The 22,983-nt window shown below is 44.5% G+C and overlaps 1 protein-coding gene across 1 annotated transcript; it reads left to right on the top strand.

Annotated features, from left to right (window-relative positions):
* The first annotated feature begins 1,067 nt into the window (after positions 1-1,067).
* On the top strand, positions 1,068-22,620 carry PDE6B (phosphodiesterase 6B). The gene is made up of 22 exons (XM_075138444.1): positions 1,068-1,478; positions 3,816-3,968; positions 4,305-4,394; positions 6,655-6,795; positions 7,903-7,977; positions 8,067-8,131; positions 9,199-9,265; positions 9,411-9,458; positions 9,640-9,789; positions 10,797-10,940; positions 11,523-11,588; positions 12,206-12,352; positions 13,919-14,026; positions 15,020-15,129; positions 16,052-16,139; positions 16,710-16,810; positions 18,208-18,315; positions 19,083-19,146; positions 19,877-19,951; positions 20,886-20,969; positions 21,215-21,371; positions 22,531-22,620. Exons 1-22 carry the CDS (start codon positions 1,068-1,070, stop codon positions 22,587-22,589), a joined length of 2,511 nt encoding a protein of 836 aa, XP_074994545.1. The 3' UTR covers positions 22,590-22,620.
* The last annotated feature ends 363 nt before the right edge of the window (positions 22,621-22,983 follow it).

Raw genomic sequence — 22,983 nt, 5'->3', positions numbered from 1 at the left:
CACTGAAGAAAACCTTGTGCATTGTTTAATTCCCCTGAAGAGTAGTGGCCTCCATGGCTTTTTGCCTCCCAGCATAACGCTGACCCTCACCTGCTGTTTGTACAGCATGGTGGCTTCATTGGTGTGAAACAACTTCTATCCCTCACAGCCATAATTCCCACCCTTTCTTCACTGATAATGATGAGGGAAATTTTTCTACCTTCCTTGGTGTTTTGATTTTTTTTTTTTTTTGTCTGCAGGGCTTCCCATGATTCTTCAGAATGTTTCCACCCAGCCACCCCAACCTGAAGCTCTCCAGATTCCTTCCTAAAGGGATGCCACTAAGAGGCGTGTTTTCCTGTCCTGGTTCTTACTAGCAAAAAGAAAAGGCAACAGACCTTGCAAATTCAGTTTAAATCCTGAACTAAAGCATTCAGGATAGGTGCTTTTGTGTGAGAACAACCCTTACAGCAGCAGATAAAGAACCATGCAACATTAGTGGGAGCCCTGAAAGAGCAGCATTACCTCACTATTTTTGTTCTGACCACTGTGCTCTTTTGTGAAGGATGCACTTCCTACTACTGCAAGGAGCTGGGAGAGCAGAAATAATAAGATGCTCACCTTGTTAGCCAAGGATTAGGCCCAAGCAGTATATATTTAATTAGACTTTAAAGAGCTTATTTCAATGTTAGGAGATGCAGTTCTTCCCTGTTGCTGCTGCCTCAATATAATTGTTTCAGTAAGCATTCTGCTTATGAAGAGAAAGGAGAGTGTTTTCAGATATTGTGAGTACTCAGTTTTTGTTTGCGTTTAGATTAAGAAGAAGAAAGTTGACCCAAAGCTCTTGTAGAGGTCATCTAATCTGTTTGGTTGAGAAGATCTGTCCTCCCACAGACTCACCTTCGGCACTATAAAGGATTACCTCTTCCTGATGACAAGCTCTCTTTGCAGTGTTACCTCACCCTTGGTCATTCCAGAAGCAACATCTTCTATTACAAAAATTTAGGAACTACATCAGAAATTAGAGTGCTGTTTGCATAGACCACATCTTTGGACTACTACCTACCACAAGACCCAGGGCATTCACAATGAGCATTAGTGAAGACGACGTGGAGAAGTTTCTTGATGGCAACCCTGCTTTCGCCAAGCAGTACTTTGAGAAGAAGCTAAGAACAGAGTCCGGGGATAGCAATGAGTGTGAAATCCTTTTTGAGTTGATTCAAGACATGCAAGAAAGCATCAACATGGAGAAAGTTGTTTTCAAGACCTTGAGAAGAATCAGGTCCCTTATTCACGCTGACCGCTGTAGTCTTTTCATGTACAGGCAGAGAAATGGCACGCCTGAACTGGCAACAAGGCTTTTCAACATCCAAGAGGGAAGCACCCTGGAGGAATGCCTGGTCTCCCCAGAGTGCGAGATTGTCTATCCGTTGGACCTAGGCATTGTGGGCTACGTTGCGCAAACCAAGAAAACCATGAACATCAAGGATGTCAGTGAGGTAGGTTGGCCATTTATACATTCACTCGGTAGAAGAAAGGCTCACATGCTTACTAGTACAAAGGGGTCAAGAGGCAGCAGGGCATCTCAGGGCTTGGTCAAACCTCTTGCGGTGTGTAGTGGAAACCAAAGCACCAGTAGCAAGTCTGTAAGTTGCTTCCAATTTCGTTTATGGAGTGAGGTGAAGCTAAGCACATTAATTACAGTAGGTGTTAATGCCTGTAAACAAGTGCACTGTCACACCTTGCCTGTCTAATTAAAAAAAATATAATCACATCTAGTCCAGCAGAGAAGAGAGAGTGAGGTGCAGTCAGAAATGCACTGAATGCATGTGAAATTTTCCACACACATTTATATTCCATGAGTAACTGGCAAAGAGAGAGAAATCCTTTACAGTGAGTCCAGAAAGGGTTTTCCACCACAAATGACATTTGAAAATGTTTGCTGTCTGATGAAGCTTGGGCCAAGGGCATTTAGAGGCATTTTTATTAACCAGAGGGAGCGGACCTCAGAGCAGGGGTATTAACTGCAACCTGTGTACGGGTGATCTTCATCAGAAGCATCAAGAGACAAACTTTGACCAAAAAAACTCTTTCAGCAAACACTGCAGACTGCAATACCAGGAGGGATCCAAGGAATTTTAATGTTTTATTTTTATGCCTCCCTGACAATATTTACTGCCCATACTACTGGGCTGAATCATGTAAACCTGAATGGCGGCAATAACAATCCGCTTGTTCTAATCATAGGTATAAAACTAAAATCCATGTGACCCAAATATGGCATTTGGGATTACTCTGTCTATTGTTTGCTTGTTGCAAAAAGACCATCTGTTTATCCATCCATTTGTTGCTCAGTACGAGCATATCCAAATGCTTCAGGAAAAACTTCCTTATCCTCCACAGAACATACCGAGACATTGATTTAGGTTTGCAACCATCTGGGAGGGCGATGGGGAGGAAGCATCAGAATGTGATTTAAACTTTTTAAAGCTCTCTGGCTTCAGACATTTCTCCAAGAATATGGAAGAATTTCAGTGTTATGAGCCAAGTGCTGCACTCCAACTCTAGTGCTTTCAGGCGTTACCATAAGGCAATTCCTTTGAAGGAGACCCAGAGACTAAATGCTTCGTCTACCCCAGTTGGCAGGGAAGGCCAGCAATGGAGGAGGTATGGGGAGAAGGTGCATTAGGGAATGATTATTCTTTCTGGTGCAGACTTCTTAATATGATCAGAGCTGTGGGGCTTTTTCTAACCCAGCTAGAAGGACTTGTAGCTGACAAGTTGTTCAGCTGAGCAGGGAGAAGTTCTCCGGCTAGCAAGACCATCCCTGCGCTCACTCACTATTGGCAGGTGATGATGGTGTCAATAAGGCCCTGTGCAGGCAAGGTGATGGGCCATCTCCCTTCCCCGAATTACCCTTTCTCTTCTTTGTTTTCTTTTGGGATGAGGGGGACAGTGACATTCACATAAGGAACAACTGGACGAGTTCCCTTTGTGCTGCCCCTACAGCCTGACCTAGCACTCTTCCAGTGGTTTGAATGGTGATTGCCTCATGGGCGACTCCTTGGCAGCCCAATCCGTAGTGGTGCTATCTGCACATTGCGGCTGCTGCGAAAATCTTCCTGGGGCAGAAGCGGGTGGGTTGCTCTCAGAGGCAGGGGGATGGTGCCAGGAACCACACACCGCTGGTGCCAGCTGCATCCTCCATTGGGATACCTTCCCTACCATCTACCAGCCACCATCACAAAGGCCCAGCAACATGGCAGGGAATGCCTGGGAGAACAGTTTCAAGAGAAACCAGGGGTAGATAGCTTCATGAAGGCTGCAAGCTGACAGGAACTTCAGGGTCCGGGCAAAAGCAGAAGAAAAATGAGGGTGAATGAACTTCCCAGGAACTGTACCAGACAGCACTGGTTTATAAACTGTGGCTACACAGTGCTGTGTGGTTACTGGCTGTACTCACTTCGCAGTGCTAATGAGAAGTCAGAGGAAAGGATGGAGGAGGTACTATAAAGGATGTCAGTGATCTGAGAATGACCAGTGGAGAGCCTCCTTGTTCTGACAGAGTTTGACACGTTAAAGCTTGTGATTTGCAAGATCTTTGCAAAAAGTGAAAAAGTACACATGTTGCAGTCAGAAACCACAGCCAGTTCTCTCAATACTAGCTTTATCACCTGTACGTTGTCCAATTTTCTGCTAATTCATTTCTCTTCCTCAATAATTTTTTAAGCAAAACTTTCTTTAGGCAGCTTACTTCGAGAGGCTGTGCTTTGACTTGGTTTTAAGACTACAGACATTGTGGAAAATGCTTAATTTGTAAATTCTCTATTGAACAGTGTGCCCAGTTCAGTCCATTTGTTGATGAGCTCACCGACTACACTACGAAAAGCATCCTTGCAACACCCATCCTGAATGGCAAAGATTTAGTTGCTGTCATTTTGGCTCTCAATAAGCTGAACGGCCCATACTTCACCAGCTCTGATGAAACAGTAAGTGGTCAGTAGCTCAGTTTCTATCAAGCAGTTGTCATTTTTGCCATGTAACACAGACTCTTCTACACTAGGGATGAATGCTTTAGTGAAGCTCCACTGGTGCGAATTTCCCTACAGGGGATTCACCCTCTAACAGAAGAGGCTTATTGTGAGGATGCTTATCTCAGAAATCTTTCAGGGAAGTTACAGTGGGATAAGCCTCATCTCACACCAGTGCAAAGCAAAGCATTTATCCAGGGGAATTACCATGACGTTGCTAAAGGTGTGTTATGAAATCCAGTATACACGAGGCTGCTACTGCATTCCACTCAATCTCATTGTTTGTCTTTTCAGCTTTTTCTGAAGTACCTGAATTTTGCCTCCTTGAACTTGAAAATTTATCACTTGAGTTATCTTCACAATTGTGAGACTCGAAGAGGCCAGGTAAGAGTGAAAATGCAGATTGGGCTGTATCTCAAAATCAAATGAGTGCATTCTTCTGATTTCAAAGGTGTAGCTGATCTGTTTCAGAGATTTGTGTCTGAAGAGCAGAAATAAAAAGGTGCCCTCATCTGCTTTTGGATCTTTGCATCTTCCCCAGAGTCCTTCATTAGTCTCTCTTCCTGCTACTGTTGGCTACTGCAGGAGCTGATGCAGTGGCACCAGCTTCAGCAGGACTGAGCTCCAGATGTTTTGTTGCATTCAGGTTATGAAACACTCTTGTGGCATTTAACCACTTCAGCGTGACTTGGGTTATGAAAGGACTCTTGAATTTACTGAGATGGATGTGAACCCATGCAATCACTTTCTGCAGCAGACAACTGATTGTCATTGCAGAAGACATGCAATCACGTCTATGCTTCATGGCAGCCATGCTCTCATCTCCAGTGGGGTTTCCCGTGGGGGATAAGCACCTGTTTCAGCAAAATGGATGCAGAATGAAAGTTTATTTTAGAAGCTTTGGGACAGCACTTATACTTACTAATTCATTATCTCATGTGCTTCATCTACTTTTTTCAGTAATCAGAAACATGAACAATGGTCAGGTGATACAGCCACCTAGCAATGCTGAGTAATTCAACTAAAGTAGAACTAGTGAAGGTTTATTCCTGTCGAAGGCTTAGCAGTAGGACTGGGGGGGGAGGGGTAAGGAAGGGGCTAGAAGACAAAGTGGAAACCCAAGAGGTGGAAGACCGCATGTCTCCCACAGGGTGCTCTGATCTGGGGCTGAACCCAGGAGTCCTGTGTTCATATATCACTGCTGCGCCAGCGCATCCCACAGAAAGGGAGGAGAGCGAGAACAGGATGCTAGTTCTACCAATAGTTCAGTTGGCAGACCTTTGGCCATCTAGATCTAAAGGTCTGTGCAAGAGTTAATATGGTTCATTGTGTTAGACTTAAAAGTACTGAAGTACAGAGTGAGCAAATTACATTCCTACGGGGGCTCTAGGATTTTAGATTTAGATTTCCCCTAACTGCAAAGACTGGGGGATACTGTAAGTAAAATGGCTTGTGCAAAGATAGTTCAGTCTGCTTGTGCTCAGATACTGTGTAAGAGTCTTATTAGAAGACCATATAACACATTTTGCCCAACTTCTTTACATCATGCCATGAATTGGCCATTTTTCAGGTGTTCCTTTCAGTCCTCCTCACTGGACTTGTGGCTTTCAGCATTACTTATTGCATGCTGTAAAATGCCAAAATAAACCATTGCTCGTTTTCCTCTAATGGTTTGTATGACAACACCACTATCCTGTCTGAGGGATGCTCAGAGGCCAGTGACACTGAACACCTCAGACTTCATAGGAGTGGCAGAGTTGTCCCAATTTATGGATTAGAAACAGAGACTGATGCAGCTCAGAATTGTCAAAAATATCTACTAGTGCCCAGTGAAGAGGTGAGACACACTTTTCCTGATTGTGACCATATAACAGTATTTCTTGTTCAAAGCACATGCCCAGTCAGCTTCAGGTAGCTGCTCTTGGTGCTTCTGAAGCACTGCTCCTCATGTCTCCTGGGCTCGGAAAGCAAAGCACACACACTCAGGTACAGGCACACTTGCACTAGCTAAGCTAGGCAATTGCATAGATGGCTTCCTTACCATTTCAGAGAAAATTAAGTTCTCAGTTAGGCCCCCAAAGACTCTCTTTGTGCCACCAGAAATACTTGCCTAATTCGCTGAAAAACCTCCATTTTTACAAATGAAAAAGCCTAATAGCAACAGCTTTCTTAAGGGTACATCTGCAGGGCACGGGATGAGGAAAAGGATCATAGGCTGATATGCACACAAAGCAGCTGCACAAAGGCTTTGAAGAAAGTGTTTATTCGGTATTTCCAACTCCAGCCTCCGGAATTTGCAATACTTCTGGTGCTAACTGTTTTTGGGTGCAAGATTTTACTTGTGGGTATAAAATGTAAGCGGGGCTATCTCTTTATCTGGCACTACTACTTTTTTGTGCTATATTTGTAAGACTGGACTTTTACATAGCACTCCATGATGACCTGACTATTCCTCAGAGTGCATCTCTCCCTAGTAATTCCCAGCGTGAATAAGCAATGCTTTTACGTTTTGCAGTATAGGTTGCTATTGCACTTTTCAGGAAGTGTAGTATAAAAAGCCAATTGTTTCCTTGTTATCCAAACACATTTGGGAAGTCCAGCTCTCAAGGAAAGGCTATGCTTACATTTGGATTTTATCCTGCAGGTGCTGTTGTGGTCAGCTAATAAGGTTTTTGAGGAACTGACAGACATTGAGAGGCAGTTCCACAAGGCTTTTTACACAGTGAGAGCATACCTGAACTGCGACCGGTACTCAGTAGGTCTCCTGGACATGACGAAGCAGAAGGTGAGTGTTCACATGTGTGTTCTACGTCTTTCTGCATTGCTGCCATCCACCGAGGTTGGATGACACGCTGAGCTAAGTTTTACTGGGCCAGCCAAAGTGCAAGCTAGCTTTGAGTCATTATTCCTGCTTTGGTTGGCATTTTTTTATTCCATTGTGTAAATGGAGAGCCTGGGATAAAGAAAAGAAAGGGAAAGGGAAGAGCTTATCAACTGGAATGGGACTGTCGAAGGAGCCACAGGCTGGGAAGACAAAGGAAGGGCAAACGTATCTGACCAGGGCAATCCTGGTCAAAGCCAGCAACATAAGCACAGCCTCACAAAGTCTGTGGATATCAGAAGTATAGTGAGATACCTGTGGAAACTTCCTGCAACAAAGCAGCCATCTTCCTCAAGGACTCATCCATGTGCACGTTATCCAGGCTTTTAGGTGAAATTTGGCTTCATGAAAATAAGCTGACAGAAGCTAAGTTACTTCTGCAGCTCTGATTTGGTCTGACTGTTTACACCTTTGGCAATCTTATGTGGGGGTTACACAGCATCTTTGTCATAGGAGCCCTGCTTTATTCCATGGTCAGGCTGACTGAGGCTACCATGGACTTTGATCTCTACCACTTTGCCAGAGCCTTTATAGCATGCTGTCTTGTGAAGAAGTGTACTAAAAGATCATTAGTGTGCTAAAGATACTTTGATCAGCATTATAATGTAGCCTAAGAAAAACAAAAAAAAATTTCACTTTGGCAAGCTAGCAAGTAGTAGATCAGCCCTATGGTCACACTCTGGAAAATGAAGAACATAAAAAATACTGACATAGTCATTTGTTCTGTAAGTACAGCCCATGCTGTTCACTGAATGAAGCAACATCCTATGTAAAGGCAGTATAAGACTATATATATGTAATAATAATATATATATATAAAAAACCATATAATGCACCTGACACTTCCTGATTTAGATATACCATTCTACTGCCTAGTATTGAACTAGTCTTATTATTTCATGCCTTATTTACACAGTACCAAAACCAGTATGGTAGAGCAGTGGTTACTTTGAGGCTCAAGGCAGAACACATTTTTCTACTCTAAAAATACTTCTTTCATTTTAAAACCAGGAATTTTTTGACCTGTGGCCAGTCCTGCTGGGAGAAGTTCCCCCCTACTCAGGACCTCGCACCCCAGATGGCAGGGTACGTCAGAACCAGATTTCTTAAACTCTCTCCTGTCTGGATGGATTACCTCACACTAATTTTAACACCTCTCTTCTTATTATTTGTAGGAAATAGTCTTCTACAAGGTCATTGATTATATATTACATGGAAAAGAAGACATAAAAGTCATCCCGTAAGTGCCTAGTTTTCTGTATGCTAGGTACTGACACAGAATGTAGCTAAAACCAAGGTTCCCCATGATTTAAAGACATTCATGAGGAGATATACAAAGGACCAATACAAGACTGAGTAAGAGAGCCAGAATGTAAGTTGGTGCTTCGACTCACATTTCTGCGGGACAAGATTTCCTCCAGGGCATTGAGATCCTGGCCTGCAAGTCAGGCTCCAAAAGTCACTGCAACCAGTGATTCTTTTTAGATGCAGAAGTTAACTGCCTTGACTGCCTGCAGTTTTGCCACTGTCCTTGCCAGGTTGAGGCATCACTCCTCCTCGGTTCCTTCCCTGTGTCAGCGGGTGAGCCCATCCAGGTTGCCCTTGTGTTGAGGCACCCGCTGTCCCAGCCTTGCCCCTCACCCCTCTGCTACCCTCCTGACCTCTCATGGTCACTTCTGCTCCCCTGCCTGTCTTCCAGCTTCCTTTCTTCTCTCTTACCCTCTGGTCTCTGACCCCATCACAAGGCTACCTCTGGCTTTTCCTCCTCTCTTGACACCACACTGAGACTCCCTCTTTCTGAAAACCACCCTCTCTTCTTGCCACGGAATTCTTCAGCGGCACCTTGGGCACCTCAGGCAAATCTGACATAACAGGAGTTTCACCCAGTTCTGGTCACACCGCTTTGCATTGGTGTAAGTGCTGCAAGAAAGGCCCCCATTGCTTAGGTACAGCGGTGTTCAAAAGTTCAGGCTGGCAGACACTCTTAGACAGGAACTTTCTTTTATCTTTCTCCGTGCTGAAGGTCTGAAACATGGCCCCCACTCCCAGGACTGACTTTTTCTTAAGTCTCTGCAGACTATGATATTTTATGAGTTATTCTGTATTGGATCCTTGAAGGAAAAGTACTTAGGTGACAAATTTTTGCTTGTACACATAGGTCCTTTGAAAGTAACAGGATTGTTTAGTTACTGAGGGCGAAACACGTAAACGTGGATTGTGCAATCAGCTGGATACATTTCAGCTCCATGATCATTCTTCAGTAAACATATATCCTTAATTTCCCTTATGCATTTTTCTTTAATTCAGAAATCCTACCCCGGATCACTGGGCACTAGTTACTGGACTGCCAACTTATGTGGCTGAAAGTGGATTTGTAAGTACTTAAGTTAGGCTTCATCAAAGCTTTCTGAGGTGAAGTCATACTAATGCTGCTTTCTCATCAATTCAGTTTTTTGCTTTGGTATTTAAAATTCCTATTGCCTGGATTGTAAAACTTCTTCTTTTGTGTGATCCCCTAGATTTGCAACATTATGAATGCTGCTGCAGATGAGATGTTTAACTTTCAGGTACCGTGAAAACTTCCAGTCCTATCAAGGATTCTACTTTGTTTGCAGAAATGTAATTTAGGGTCAATATTAGGCATATAAATATTTCTTTAGCCTGCAGTCTTAATGTAAAATGGGAGTGCTGATCTATTGAGAAAACACATTAAGTACATGGTGTCTTTCTGCTTGCTATTGCTTCAAGGAAGGTCCTCTAGATGAATCAGGATGGACTATCAAAAATGTTCTCTCCATGCCAATAGTCAATAAAAAGGAAGAAATTGTTGGCGTTGTCACATTTTATAACAGAAAAGATGGGAAACCATTTGACGAACAGGACGAGACCCTCATGGAGGTATAGTTCCTTGCTGCAGCTAGAATTAGTTCGTATGGTTGAGAGAGGTCACTATTGCTCATTGTACACCTGCAAAGCATCCCCCGTTCTTTTGCAGCTAAGTAAGTTTCTTTGTTGCTTATAAAGGTGTTATGCATCAGCTTGAAAGTTTTGAAAGCAGCTATATGAAATACTGGGGTTTTTCGGTGTTGGAAACCCATCTGTGTTCGCATCATTTTGTTTCAGCATTCTTGGATTGGACACGTAGCCATGAGCAGCTACCATGTACTAACACGACCATTCTGACCTGTGTTCACATACATGACAGCTGTCTCACACTGGCTGGGCAACTCTTGAGAAATTGCACAGAAATTTTCTGTGTAGCTAAGATACAAAGGGTGGCCAGCTATTGAATCTACCAACAGCAGCTGTTAGTAAAGACCCTGCTGCTTAGAAATGCTCCTATGCTAGTTTCGATCCAATATAGGCATTCAGCTCTTGGCATCTGTTATCAATCAGAACGTTTCCTGAAATAGACTTTTCTTATCAAACAAAAAGTCTGTGGAAAAAAAAACCCAACAGTTTGAATTGGCCACTGGACAGCAAACAAGTTGAGAGCAAACACAGGGTGTGAGTAAACATGTGAAAGGTGATGAGACCACCTTGCTCTTCCTTGATACGAGGGTTCCTGACCTGCTCTCACCGTTGTGACACCAGCCTTTCCACAGGCATGGAGACACTTGCAACAACAAAGAAATAGCTTTCCATATACTGAACTGGACAGAGGGTCCTCAAACCTTCACAGCATGGATGCTCTGGAGGCCTAGGCAGATTCAACAGCTGGGGAGCTGCTCTGCTGAAGAGCAAGTAGCGGCTGGGGGCAAACACACAGTTGCTCATTGCTAAACTTGTGGCCAAAGTGGAGCTTGTGTTTCTCTAAAAATATATCATACAGAGTTATATTTCTATGTCTTTGAGGAACAGATTTTTTGGCTATTTCACCGTTTCCTTCTTTTCCCCTCACCAAGTCCTTGACACAGTTCCTGGGATGGTCTGTACTCAACACAGACACGTATGATAAGATGAACAAGCTGGAGAACCGGAAGGACATTGCTCAGGATATGGTGCTCTACCATGTGAAATGTGACAAGGACGAAATCCAAGAAATTCTGGTAATGCCTCGCAATATGCAGCACACCCCCAAGTGTACTGGCCCAGCCCGTGACTTAAGGCACAGACACAGGTCTCACATCCCACTGAAATGCTTCCAGCCACCACGGTGTGGAGGCAGCACCCTGTTACTGCACAGCGGCAGAACAAGTCTTTGTTTTGACTCTGTGGTCTGCCTTCCACCTCGGCACACTGCCACACTGTGTCCCTTCTAATTTCCTCAGCAAAGCCAGTCCTGGAGGTAGGCGCACAGAGGTGCTACTCAGGGCAGGGCTGTAGGGGCGGAAAAGGAGCTGATTTATTCCCCAAAACTTCCTTAGGGCAGAGGATGTGGAGTTAGAGGACCCAGCTGGGACCCAGCTGGCTCTAAGGGGACATTTGCAAGTGGGGAAACATGAACCAAAATCAAGGAGAGGGAGAACTTGTTTGCCAGGAAGAATAGGTTGAAAGACCAGAAATAGAAGTAGGGTCCAGGAAGAAAACAAAATTTGCATATGAGAGCTGCCCTAGGTTGACCCAAAGCTGCACAGTGCGAAGTCCAGTGGGGTTCAGTCATCAGTTTAACACGTCCATGCTCTTTGCAGCCAACACGAGAAAAGCTGGGAAAGGAGCCAAGTGAGTGTGAGGAAGAGGAGCTGGCAAGCATCCTGGTAAGAGCAATGTACTACTGGAACGGACAGCCCTGGCAAACAAATATTGCCTGGGTGGATGCAGGGAAGAGTTCCAAGTGTTGGCACACCAGTACACATCGACAGGGCACCTGGTGAAGGGTGAAGGCAAAGCATACCCTGCCCTCCTCTGCTGTGTGGGTTTGAGGTTATTATTATTAGGGGGCAGCGAATGCCTTCCCCGGTTCCCGGGAATACCTGCTCTCTGCCACTTTATCTCAAGGCGTTCAAAGTCCATCTGGAAACGCATCAGCCACCTTGACTTGTCACACATTTTGTTCTCTGGAGTAAATATGGAGGGCTGTAAGTCTTCCCCTGTAAGTCCTGTCAAGTTTGGAGTCTCCAAACTATACCAAATCAACAAGAAAAGTGCTTAACAGAGGACAAGCAATATTTCTTGCACTTGAACAAAAATGCCCTCCCTCCTCCCCCACTTTATCATGAAAAGCTGCATTTCAGTCTATTTATGTGTTACATTCTAAAAGGAAAAGTTCCCAGCAGTATCAGACTGATAGATTTTTATTAAGCAAAATCCATTCCAGGTGTTTCTAGGGATGGCATAAGTAGCACAGCAACAAATCGTCCCACCTTTCTTACAGAAAGAAGAACTTCCGGGACCCACCAAGTTCGAAATCTATGAGTTCAGGTTCTCCGACTTTGACTGCACCGAACTAGAGTTGGTGAAGTGTGGCATTCAGATGTACTATGAGCTCGGCGTGGTGAAAAAGTTCCAGATCCCACAGGAGGTAGGAGCTGGCCACACCCAGGGACTCCCGTCTTGGATGGCCAGCAGACTTGCCATGTGGCTGAGGTCCCCGTGCATGCCCTGCGCAGCTCACGGAGGGGCCAGAGGTCTGGGCTCACGAGGGCTTGCAGGGAGAAGGGCGTGAGTCCTGAGCCCCCTTGTCCCGCAGAGGGCAGGGGGCTCTCAAAGTCCCTGGTCGCTACATGCAGGTTTGGAGCGTGAAGCTGGCCTCTTCTGCTCTGCACTGTCTGCTACAGGTGTGGGTTTGCTATAGGGTCTATGTCGATGGGAGCTACACCATGCAAAAAATTACTTGCGCTTGCTGTGTCTAATGCCGCTCACAGCCGCAGTGTAAAAGCACAGTTTCCAGGTGTAACATGGGGCAGTGCATGCTTGCGAGCATGTTTCGTTTGCTAGAATATGTACCCTATAGCTTTCAGCCAACATATGCTGAAACCCATGCTGGAAGCTCCCTCCGCTTTTCTTCCCCCTGCAAACGCGGACGTGCCTTCAGTCGGTGCAGTTGGTACCAACTTCCTGACTGCTGGCGACAGGATTGGTGTGACCCTGTGGGAAGAAGGACCCCATAGCCCCTGGTGTGCAAGCTTACGGCTTTTGCCACAGTTCGAGCCCCTGTAGGACTCGTGAAACTGGCGTTCCAGCAGCTCTGCTGCTCCCCAAGGGGTTTCTCAGCACATCATGTGAGGTTTATTTCCATCTAGTGGGATCTGGAGGTAACTGCAGGAAGAGTTTTCACCCTGGAAAGGCAGGCTGGGGAGTAGGAGGAAAGTGAAGCACTCTGAATGGGAATTAATTACTTCTGTGCTTCTTACTTATAACATGAATGTCAAAAAGTATTCAAAATATCTACTATGGAACAACTAACCCCTGATACAGGTGTGAAAAGCAGACATTCTTTGCTGCCACTCTGAGAAGTTGAGATTTTAAAAATAAATACTCATCCATGATTAATTTGCTCTCTAATGAGAAAACCTATATAACTACAAGAGGTAGTACACGTGGGGAAGTAGAATGCAGAGGGAAAAAACAGTTTGTTATTTAATGGTCTCTATTGTAATTGTTTAGGTGATATAAACACCACCCACCTCTACATCTATGGAGCCATATATTTTGAAGACAGGTATCAGTATTAGTAAATCACAAGACATGTCAGGGACATACCTTATGAGTGACAACATAGAGAAACAGAGAAATTCAATAAATTCACAAACAGTAGGATGAAATTTCTTTTCCTGTGGACATTGCTGTTTCTTGTTTCTGCCACAGGTATCTCTGTGATTTTATTTTTCTTTAAAAAAAAAAAAAGATAAAGATATTAGAAAGCAAAGAGCTGTATTTTAGTATCCCCTTTAGTTGTCCGCTAAGCTTTACTATAACAACACTGTCAGGGAAGCCTGATGATATTACAGCTTCTGATTCTTTTCTGGGTCCACTTCTGTAGAGCTCGTCTAAACCTCATCCATGACTTCTGCACATGGTCTTTACCGCAAGAGCAACAGGCAGCAGCTTCATCACGCAAACTAACATCCTCTTCCCCAATTTGCAGGTTCTGGTAAGGTTTGTGTACTCTGTCAGCAAAGGCTACCGGAAGATAACTTACCACAACTGGCGCCATGGCTTCAACGTCGCCCAGACCATGTTCACACTCCTGATGGTAAGGTAACACCACCCCAGTTAATTCTGTGGCACGGCTTTATTTACAGGAGGTCTTCTGTGGCGTCCTGGAGATATGCAGGGCTTCCTTTGAATCCTGGTGTAGGATAAGAGTTTGTCCTAGCACAGGTCCTGCTAAATGAGGTCTCCATTTGCCTTAAGTGATAGTCTTTGCATTACACTTAAAACTGTGGACAATACTGCCCAATGAATGGAGTGCTTTAATTCTCGTAGGTACAGATATGTATAGAGTTGAATAGCCTCCATATTAAATCCTTCTGCAGGGTAGGGGAGCGAGGCTACAGGACTTCCCTTTCTCCAACAGTTTCTGACAGTAAGAACCAGACTGAAGTTAGCTGGCTGGAATGGAGACAACCTCACACTTTCCATTTCCAGGCAGGACAGGCACAGGTGTAAGTCTATCGCTAGTGTGAATGTGGCAAGTGCCATTTCTCACAGGCTCTCAGGGCAACAGATCCCCCAACAAGAAAAGCAGGTGTCAGACTGCTGCTCCACACCAGGGATGGACCAGCACCAGGACCCAGTGCAGACGGTATGGCCCACACAGCTGGCAGCAGAATTACACCTACCACCCCTGCACAATCCTTTGGGCGATTCAGCTTGGAGACCGCATTGCTCAGAAAGGTGCAGAGCCCCTTCGCAAAGTACTTTGTGTCCAGTGACTGGAGGGGTCCTTCTGAGGACCCGGGTGTCCCTAGGGCAGGAGGCTGCTACAGCAGCAGGTAGCCAACATCGCAGGTGGGCATTGAGCACATACGCACCACACACATGCCTACCAGAGTCTGAAGCATTTCGTTTCCAGCTGCTTCCCCATTTTAACCTAAGTGTACTGTGTATTCCATTTAGCTTCACAAGTATTTTCAGTTCTCCTGGACTGTTTCAATGAGGAGATCCCCAGCACAGGGCAGTCACAGCTCAGTACCTTTTCCTGTAAGAGATACTAACAGACGACATGCAAATTCTCACCCTCCAGACTGGCAAGCTGAAGCGTTACTACACAGACCTCGAAGCCCTTGCAATGGTAACTGCTGCTCTGTGCCACGATATTGACCACAGGGGAACCAACAACCTTTACCAAATGAAGTAAGCACTTCTCTGCCACTTCAAACCATTTACTGTTGCTCTTGTGTGGAGTGGAATCAGGCTGTGATCACACAAAACTCCAGTACAGCTGTTTCATACACAGGGGTAACAACTTTCTTTTGCAAATAACCTTGCTTTTCAGCCTGCTACAGCACTTGGGCTTATACTTTGGCCAGTGGGGGAAACTGAAATTTTGCGGTGCTCTCTGAGGCTTTCTTTACCTCCTAGTAAACCTCCTTTGGTAAAGCAACACTCTATGTTACCATTACAGTGTGGAACAGGTGCTGCACAGGCATTTAGTAGCCTGAGCATCATAGGAGACTGAGGATGCCACCAGGAGCATCCTGGACATAAGAACCCTACTTTTTGCTGGAAGGTATCTATGGAGAAAGCACCATACACGGCACTGCTCTCACCACCTGCAGAAACAAAGCACATACGAGTATGAGGGTGCTGCTCTCAGTAGGTAGTTACCAGCTACAGAACAGTCTTACTGTTTTCTGGAGCTTTGGAAAAATGTAAGTGAAGCTGGCTGGTGTTTTGGATACAAGAGAGTCTTGCTTTTCAGCTAGAAAAGTATTCAAGGACTGCTGGTTTTTCTGTTCCTATTACTAGATATCAACATGTAGTTATTCAGGAATTAAACAAGCTTACTATGCTGAGTAATAACAGTCCAGTCATAAACAACATTTTGGGTGAAATTTGTAGTTGGAAGACTGTTTTATACAGTGTCCAAATAGTTATAAGCAGTGTCACAAAAGTCTGTTATTAGACTGAAGTCATTAGCTATTAAAAAAATTACTCTTAAGCCTTTTAAAATTAGTTGAACTTGTGTGTGTGACAAAATTAAAAATAAAATGGGACACTTCTTTTTATTTTTAAGTGCTGCACTAACATCTTTAATTTTCCTTTACGCAACCAGATCTCAAAATCCTTTAGCTAAACTTCATGGATCCTCAATTTTAGAGAGACATCACTTGGAATTTGGAAAATTCTTGCTCTCTGAAGAGGTTGGTAGTGAACTATAACGTAAGGACATGAATAATTTACTTTCAGGGAAGTTTTTCAGCAACAACAGAGCTTAGCACAAGACCTTTCTCTGGTTTGAATAACTGAGGAACTGCAGCTGCCTCACTCCCCAAGTACTCTATGCTAACCCAGGACCAAAATGCAAAAGCTTCCTTAATGCATGACTTAGTTTCTTCAAAAGCTGTATCGTTATCCCCATAGGAATATGTTAAATACAGGATTGTCCTCCTGTAACCCCTCTGACAGGGCCAAGACTGACACACTTCCCCAGCTAACTTTTCATTTCAGGCAAATTCACACTGGGGCCAGGGGCCAGGGTTTGGGCACACGCTGTGTAACAAGCTTCAGGACACTGACCCTGTTCAGTGAACAAAAGGGGAGACGAGGCACCAACATATGGTGAACGGGGCTCACAACCCTTGTACCTTAGGGGAGCAAGCTGAAGCTATTAAAATAAAAAAAAAGTGAGCACATTTGAGAAAGGGAGATGGCCAGTAACTCACAACAACACAGTGCTTGGATTTTGCAGCTCCCTTTCCTTTGCTTTTCAGTCACTGAATATATGTCAGAACCTCAACCGCAGACAGCATGAGCACGTGATTCATCTGATGGATATTGCCATTATAGCAACAGACCTGGCACTCTACTTCAAGTAAGTCGGTCACGTACACCATGTGTGAAGGGCAGAAGGCAGCTGGTACTTTACAAAGGCAAAACATGATGCTTTGCTCTGAGAGCCCCCCTTGCAGCAGTCCTCTTCACAGACACTGCCTCTGGGAGGCTGCCTTTAATACTGACATCAAAGCTGGTGGGGACAACTCAAATTGTTCAAAAGAATCTTGAACTTTTACTCATTAGATCACATACGTGACTTTTTAACCCTCTATTTCCAACAAGGCAGTGCTATACGATCCGCTAATGGAAAGAGATGTCTGATTTTTTTTTTTTTACCTAGTACTTCAGCACTAAAAATACTCATAAATGGCAAATGACCTGGCCAGGGCTACATTACCTTCTCTGGGAGAGCAGTACAACCCACATAACACCTGGTCCATTGTAGGTGAATATCCAGTTCATAGTCTATTTCATACCCAAAAGCCCCAAATGCCAAACATCTTGGAGCAGCATGCACAGACTTCCTGGGACATAAGGCTGGAAGTCAACAACATATGACTTCCTAATTAACAAGGAGCTCTCAAAATGTGCTTTCAAAATACAATGCCGAGACCAGAGACTGCTTCTGTGTTTTGCACTGAAGAATGGTTATGCAAAATGTAAACAGTCCACAAAAGAGAAATATGAGGGAGGGTGCAATACCCAGTCCTCTTACTCCTGAGGTAGGGTGGCTGTATGGGAGTAGATACCCCCACTTCCTTACCAGGTGGGAACAAGACGGTCTTTGCCCTCCTTGGTCCGTGGTCTGCAAGCGAAGGCTTGGTTGAGATCAGACCCAGGCAAAATGACACAGACAGAACACATATACAAGTCGCTTTGTGGATCTGCCCTAAACGTCTTCTCTGCTAGCATTGAAACAGCAGAGAAAAACAGATTTTTCCAGATTTCACACCACTCAAAACATGGGTGTGTTGTGTATAAACCCTTCCCCAGAGTTTGCTACATATATTTAGGTATATAAATAAGCTTAACAAGGGCAGACTAAGTATATAAAGCCAGGTAGCTTTACAAATACTCCAACCATCCAGGTTTCCGCAGTTTGCTTAATATTCAGGGAAAAGCCTTCCTGTGCTGCCAACAAAGGTGGAAGCATTTCTCAGCTGACATAACTTGCAGTAGCACATACTTTCAAGTTCCTGCTGATGTCTCACCACTATACTTATTTTAAAGTCATTTACAATAGTCTCCCCTACTTAAGAGAAGCAGGTAATGATGTTTGGTTTTGTTGGGGGCTTCCTTGAGGACCTAAACACCAGGACAGCAACTACTGGAAGCCCTTCTGGAAGGGTTATCAATACCAGGATCAGCCATCTGTTTTTAATACATCTGTTTCCTTGTTTTGGAGCTTTTTCTGTTTTTTTTCCCCCCTTAAAGAAAGAGAACAATGTTTCAAAAGATTGTTGACGAGTCCAAGACATACGATAGCGTGACTGCCTGGACTGAATATCTGTCTCTGGAGACAACAAAGAAAGAGGTTGTCATGTGAGTAATGGGCTCTGGAAAGGTTAGTGATGCGGTCAGCTGGTGAGAGCTCCAGAACATGCCTTGCGCTGCACTTTTAGTGCAAAATCAGCACGTGATACATTACTGTCCAGTCAAATCTGATCTTCTGGAGAAGCAGGGGAAAAACAGAGAAAAAACTTAAAGTGGTTCTTCATCCAGATAAATGACTGGTTTTGGAGTGTCCTTCCGGTCATATACTCCTAACGAGACGCAGGATCCCTTCTGGCCATAGACCCCTACCAGACCACCCTGTAGGCCACAAGCAGGGGCAGGCTGCCATGGCAGATCTACAGGAATCCAATCCATTAGTTGTTCCTCCCAGTGGCACCCAATCTGAGTTGCCCAATGCTGCTGTTGTGACCGGACAGAAGCTTTGCAGGACGCTTTGCACTGGCGATGAAGTGCACCCACAACCTCACTGCAGTCTGCACTGCTATAGCTCCATGAGGGAGCCAAAGATACTACTCCAAAGTCAAGAGGTTCAGCCTAGCAAAGACTAAAGCAGCAAACATCCTAGTGCCAGAAGCAAACCGTTCCCCAGCATAAACCCATTTTAATCAAGAGAGCAATCCTTGGTGAGTGTCCCAGTCAAAGCCAAGGCTGTTGGAGCAACCCGTCTTTCTTTATCTATCACTGCAGCAGGCACCGGGGCATACCTGACACAGTGTTGGGGTATGAGCATCCTGAGCCTGCAAGAGCTAGGATGCAGGCGGTAGAGAAGAAACTAATCTATTTCCTGTTTTTAGGGCCATGATGATGACTGCCTGTGATTTGTCAGCAATTACAAAGCCTTGGGAAGTCCAGAGTAAGGTCAGGTGCTTGATAGACTGTTAGATTTCTCTAGCTTATACTTCGAAGTAATGCAATTTCCTAAGCTGCCTAGAAGCTGAATCCAAGTCTCCTACCCAAACTACCAAAAGGACTTTGGAATAACTATGGTTTTGATGGATAAATTAATCTTTAAGCTTGTAGTTCTGAATTCTGTAGAAAATACATGTTTACCAAAAAAGAATAAACCCTAGTATTTAGCTTCTTGGGTTACAGTGAGGTTTTTTGCATGTAACATATGGGTTGGTTTTTTTACAGCAATACCTGCTGCTTGCTCAGTTGTTTGATTTCCTTTAGGAGTTCCTTCCTTAAGCAATTGTTAAGTTAGAAACATTAAAATTTAAAGGAGGATAAAAGAAATAAAACCCACCTTCCTCTTCAGCATGGAGAAAGGACAACTGAGAAAATCATAATAGGCAGCCACAATTGTGACCAAAGCAAATCCTTGAGGGGGAGACGTTGGAAACATTTCTTAATAGATGAGCAGTGGACTAATGAGCTCCAGTGCAATAAGGTTGTTGAGCTGTCACTACATGGGTGCAATCCCATTGCCACTGCTGCCCTTTCCCGGAGAAAAGCTGGGGCTGGGGTTGGACATGAAGCAACAGAGGGGCTAGAAGTGAGATTTGCTTCATGGTGGAGACCTGAAGCGCATCAAGTTATAAAGCCTAAGTCATTGCTAACTTTTCTTTTTCCCTCCTTGGCAATGTAGGTAGCTCTCCTGGTAGCAGCTGAGTTCTGGGAGCAAGGAGACTTAGAAATAAGCGTCCTTCAGCAACAGCCTATTGTAAGTATCATGCGAGAGCCAGACAGTTCAGTTCAGACAGCAAGTCTCAGCAGAGACTTACTACAAGCAATGCTGCTCTCAGAGCGCTGTGAGTCTTCCTGAAATCACCATGCCTGCCAAAATCCATCGGAAAAGTGGGTACTCAGCTAGGGAAGACCCTCTGTGACAGAGCCTCTTGTCCAGCTTTCCATATAGTTAGATGAGTCCCAGTGGCTGTGAACCAGCAAGGAGTGACTGTACCCCTGGAGATTTTGTGCTGGTCCCTTACAGAAAAAAGGAAAATGCAATACATACGTCGTAGAGGAAAGCAGAGTTTCCGATAAAGAGAAAAACTACAAACGCAAACTTCGTAGAGTCCAGAAATCATTTCTGGTAAATGGAAGTGCATAGAAGGAGTGTTTCTTAGCATATTTTTTCTGCTATAATAACAAATACTTACATTTGGCATTGAAAGAGCTAAGAGTCATTCCTTGATGTAGCCTCCGCCTGTGTGGTTTGGGTTTTCTTTAAGCAGACTTTCATACATCCCCTCTACTCACAGAGGCATTGCAAATGATACAGTAAGCAACAAGGCCTCATAAGAATATAATTTTATGTCCAGTTATGTTTTAGAGAATTGAAAACCTCTTCAGCACTTTATAACATAAACCTTCTCTCAGGTATCTGGGTGAGAGGCACAAGGGAAAAACTCTCTGTCCTCCTCCCCATCCACAGACGCTGAAAGAGCTGTCGAAAGTTTCTGCTAAAATGGCAGAGGAAGTGAGCTCACTTCACTCCTCTGCAGCGGAGGAAGAGGGCTGTGGTGGACAGCCTTTATGGACGACATGGCAGAACTGCCAGGTTGACACAACAAGGCAGTTTTGGGGAGAAAATAGAGGTGTGTTTTTCAATGAAGTGCTCTCATAAATCATGGTAAACTTGTGTCCTCCCGCAGCCCATGATGGACCGGAGGAAAGCTGCTGAGCTTCCAAAGCTTCAAGTGGGTTTCATTGACTTTGTGTGCACGTTCGTCTATAAGGTAAGCAAGGCGCACCTTGCACACCCCGCCCTTCTCAACAGGGGTCCAAATCCCAGGTGAGTGAGTCCCGGTGCAGTAGAGGAGACAACAGCTGCCGCTCTCCGGGGCACTGCAGCATGGTTCCACTTCGTGCCGTTAACGCTTTCTCTGCATGAGGCAGCCTGGGAGGCGGGGTGTCAGGGTCCATCCTGGGGTATGATGGACAAGCACTGCCTCTGCACCTCTGACGGGTGTGTTTTGGTTAGGAATTTTCCCGTTTCCATGAGGAAATTCAGCCTATGCTTGATGGGCTGCTGAACAACAGAAATGAGTGGAAGACCCGAGCTGATGAGTATGATGCAAAAATGAAAGCTCTGGAGGAAGAGAAGAAAAAGGAAGAGGAGAAGATGGCTGCAAAGACAGGTCAGAAACAATACTTAGCTTTTTATTCCTAACTCAAAAACATACATATGCGATACTCTCCCAGATCTGTAGCAAGCTTTGCTGACACGGCAAAGAGTCAGATATCCAGAACAAGTTTCCTCAATCTTGCTCCACTGGCAAGGTTGAAGACACCTTTTCTTCAAACCTGACACCATGACAGGCTGTCAAAAAGGCTACCTGCTCAACTGCCCAGGAGTAGTGCCTGAGACACTAGTGAGACTACATTCAGCACAAGCGCCCATGAAGCTGGGGACAGCAGGAATTCCTTTGCAGTGTATATATGTCCCTGGAAAAGAGCAGGGAGACATCCTTTGTACAGGGGGGCTGTGGCCGATGTGCTGTCCCACAGGTCATGAAGCAGATGGAGTTAAGAAAAGGTAACGCACTCCTAGGGAGAACACTTGAGAAATTACAGTTCATCCCATTTCTAGCCGAGATTAGGTACTATCTAGCAGCAAGCAGAAGTAGTAGTACCTAGTAGCAATTTATTTTGGTCGAATCTGTTTTTCTTCTTCTATGGGCCCAGCCTGGGCAGCACTGAAATCCATCAGCTGCAGTGGGCGTTGGGTGGAAGCTTGTGGAAGCTATCAAGCCTGAGGATTTGTTTGACCCTCAGAAAGGTGGAAGCAGAAGGCTCTCCTAGCCTCTCCCAAGTGTCTAAGCAAGCATCTGTCAGAACTTGGTGCCTCCACCCCACAGAGACTGCATCTGAAGTCTCCTTTTGTTCCAAACTGGACCAAAATCCCAACAGCCCATGGGGTGGACATCCCTCAAACGACACAGTTTAGAAATTATTAGAGATGTCCAGATGTCTTATCTCAGTTTAGTTCATAGTAATTAACTTAAAACATCAAAAAGTGTTTTATCTATGATTTGGAAAATTTCTGGTTAATTATTTCCTGACTAAGTAATCGGTATTTAAGTGAGGAAGGTTTCTACTAACTCTAAAACACTCTTTCCAAGCATGTACATGTACATGTACATTTACTTTGCACAGCAGACAGCTCTAGATATGGGTAATATAGGTATGACCTACATTGATCACTGGATACCTTAAAAGTGCTAAAAAACTTTGGTAATGACTGTGAAGGAGATTTATGACTGTACCTCTAATTCTGTGTTTCTTTTTATATGGCAGATGGAATAACCTGTAATGGAGGAACAGCTCCAGCTTCCAAAACCTGTAGCATACTTTAGACCTATTATCAATGCAATATATGCCACCCAAAATGAGAATGCCCATGCTTTTTAAAAAAAAAAAAATATCATGGCATACAAACACATTCCTGATTGGACTGTTCTGCTACTTTAATTAGGCTTATGACCAACCAGGGAAGGGCTAGATCTCGTTTGCCTTAATTGCATCTCTTCCTGATGGTGAGGAGCCAGTTCTGTCCTGTCTCTTGCTCCATTTAATGCACCTGATGTCAGGTGGCATATGGCAAGTCAGAATAACATTTGGCCCAATAAATCAGACTATGGAAGAGCATTTCTCCTGCACTGAAACACTTCTTACCCCAAAACTGATGGGGCCAGTTCAATTCATATCCTGCTCCATACAACCCCATGTGATTGACAATGTATGCAACCA

This window comes from Calonectris borealis, chromosome Z, assembly GCF_964195595.1.
Source record: "Calonectris borealis chromosome Z, bCalBor7.hap1.2, whole genome shotgun sequence".
Lineage (NCBI taxonomy): Eukaryota > Metazoa > Chordata > Aves > Procellariiformes > Procellariidae > Calonectris > Calonectris borealis.
The sequence above is the reverse complement of the archived record's forward strand: the minus strand, read 5'-3'. Positions and strand labels throughout refer to the sequence as shown.

Coding starts and splice junctions, on each gene's coding strand:
- PDE6B (XM_075138444.1), top strand. CDS start 1,068: ATGAGCATTAGTGAAGACGACGTGGAGAAGTTTCTTGATGGCAACCCT. Junction 14,027..15,019: donor CCATGTTCACACTCCTGATG/GTAAGGTAACAC, acceptor CTCACCCTCCAG/ACTGGCAAGCTGAAGCGTTA. Junction 19,952..20,885: donor TCCTTCAGCAACAGCCTATT/GTAAGTATCATG, acceptor GTCCTCCCGCAG/CCCATGATGGACCGGAGGAA.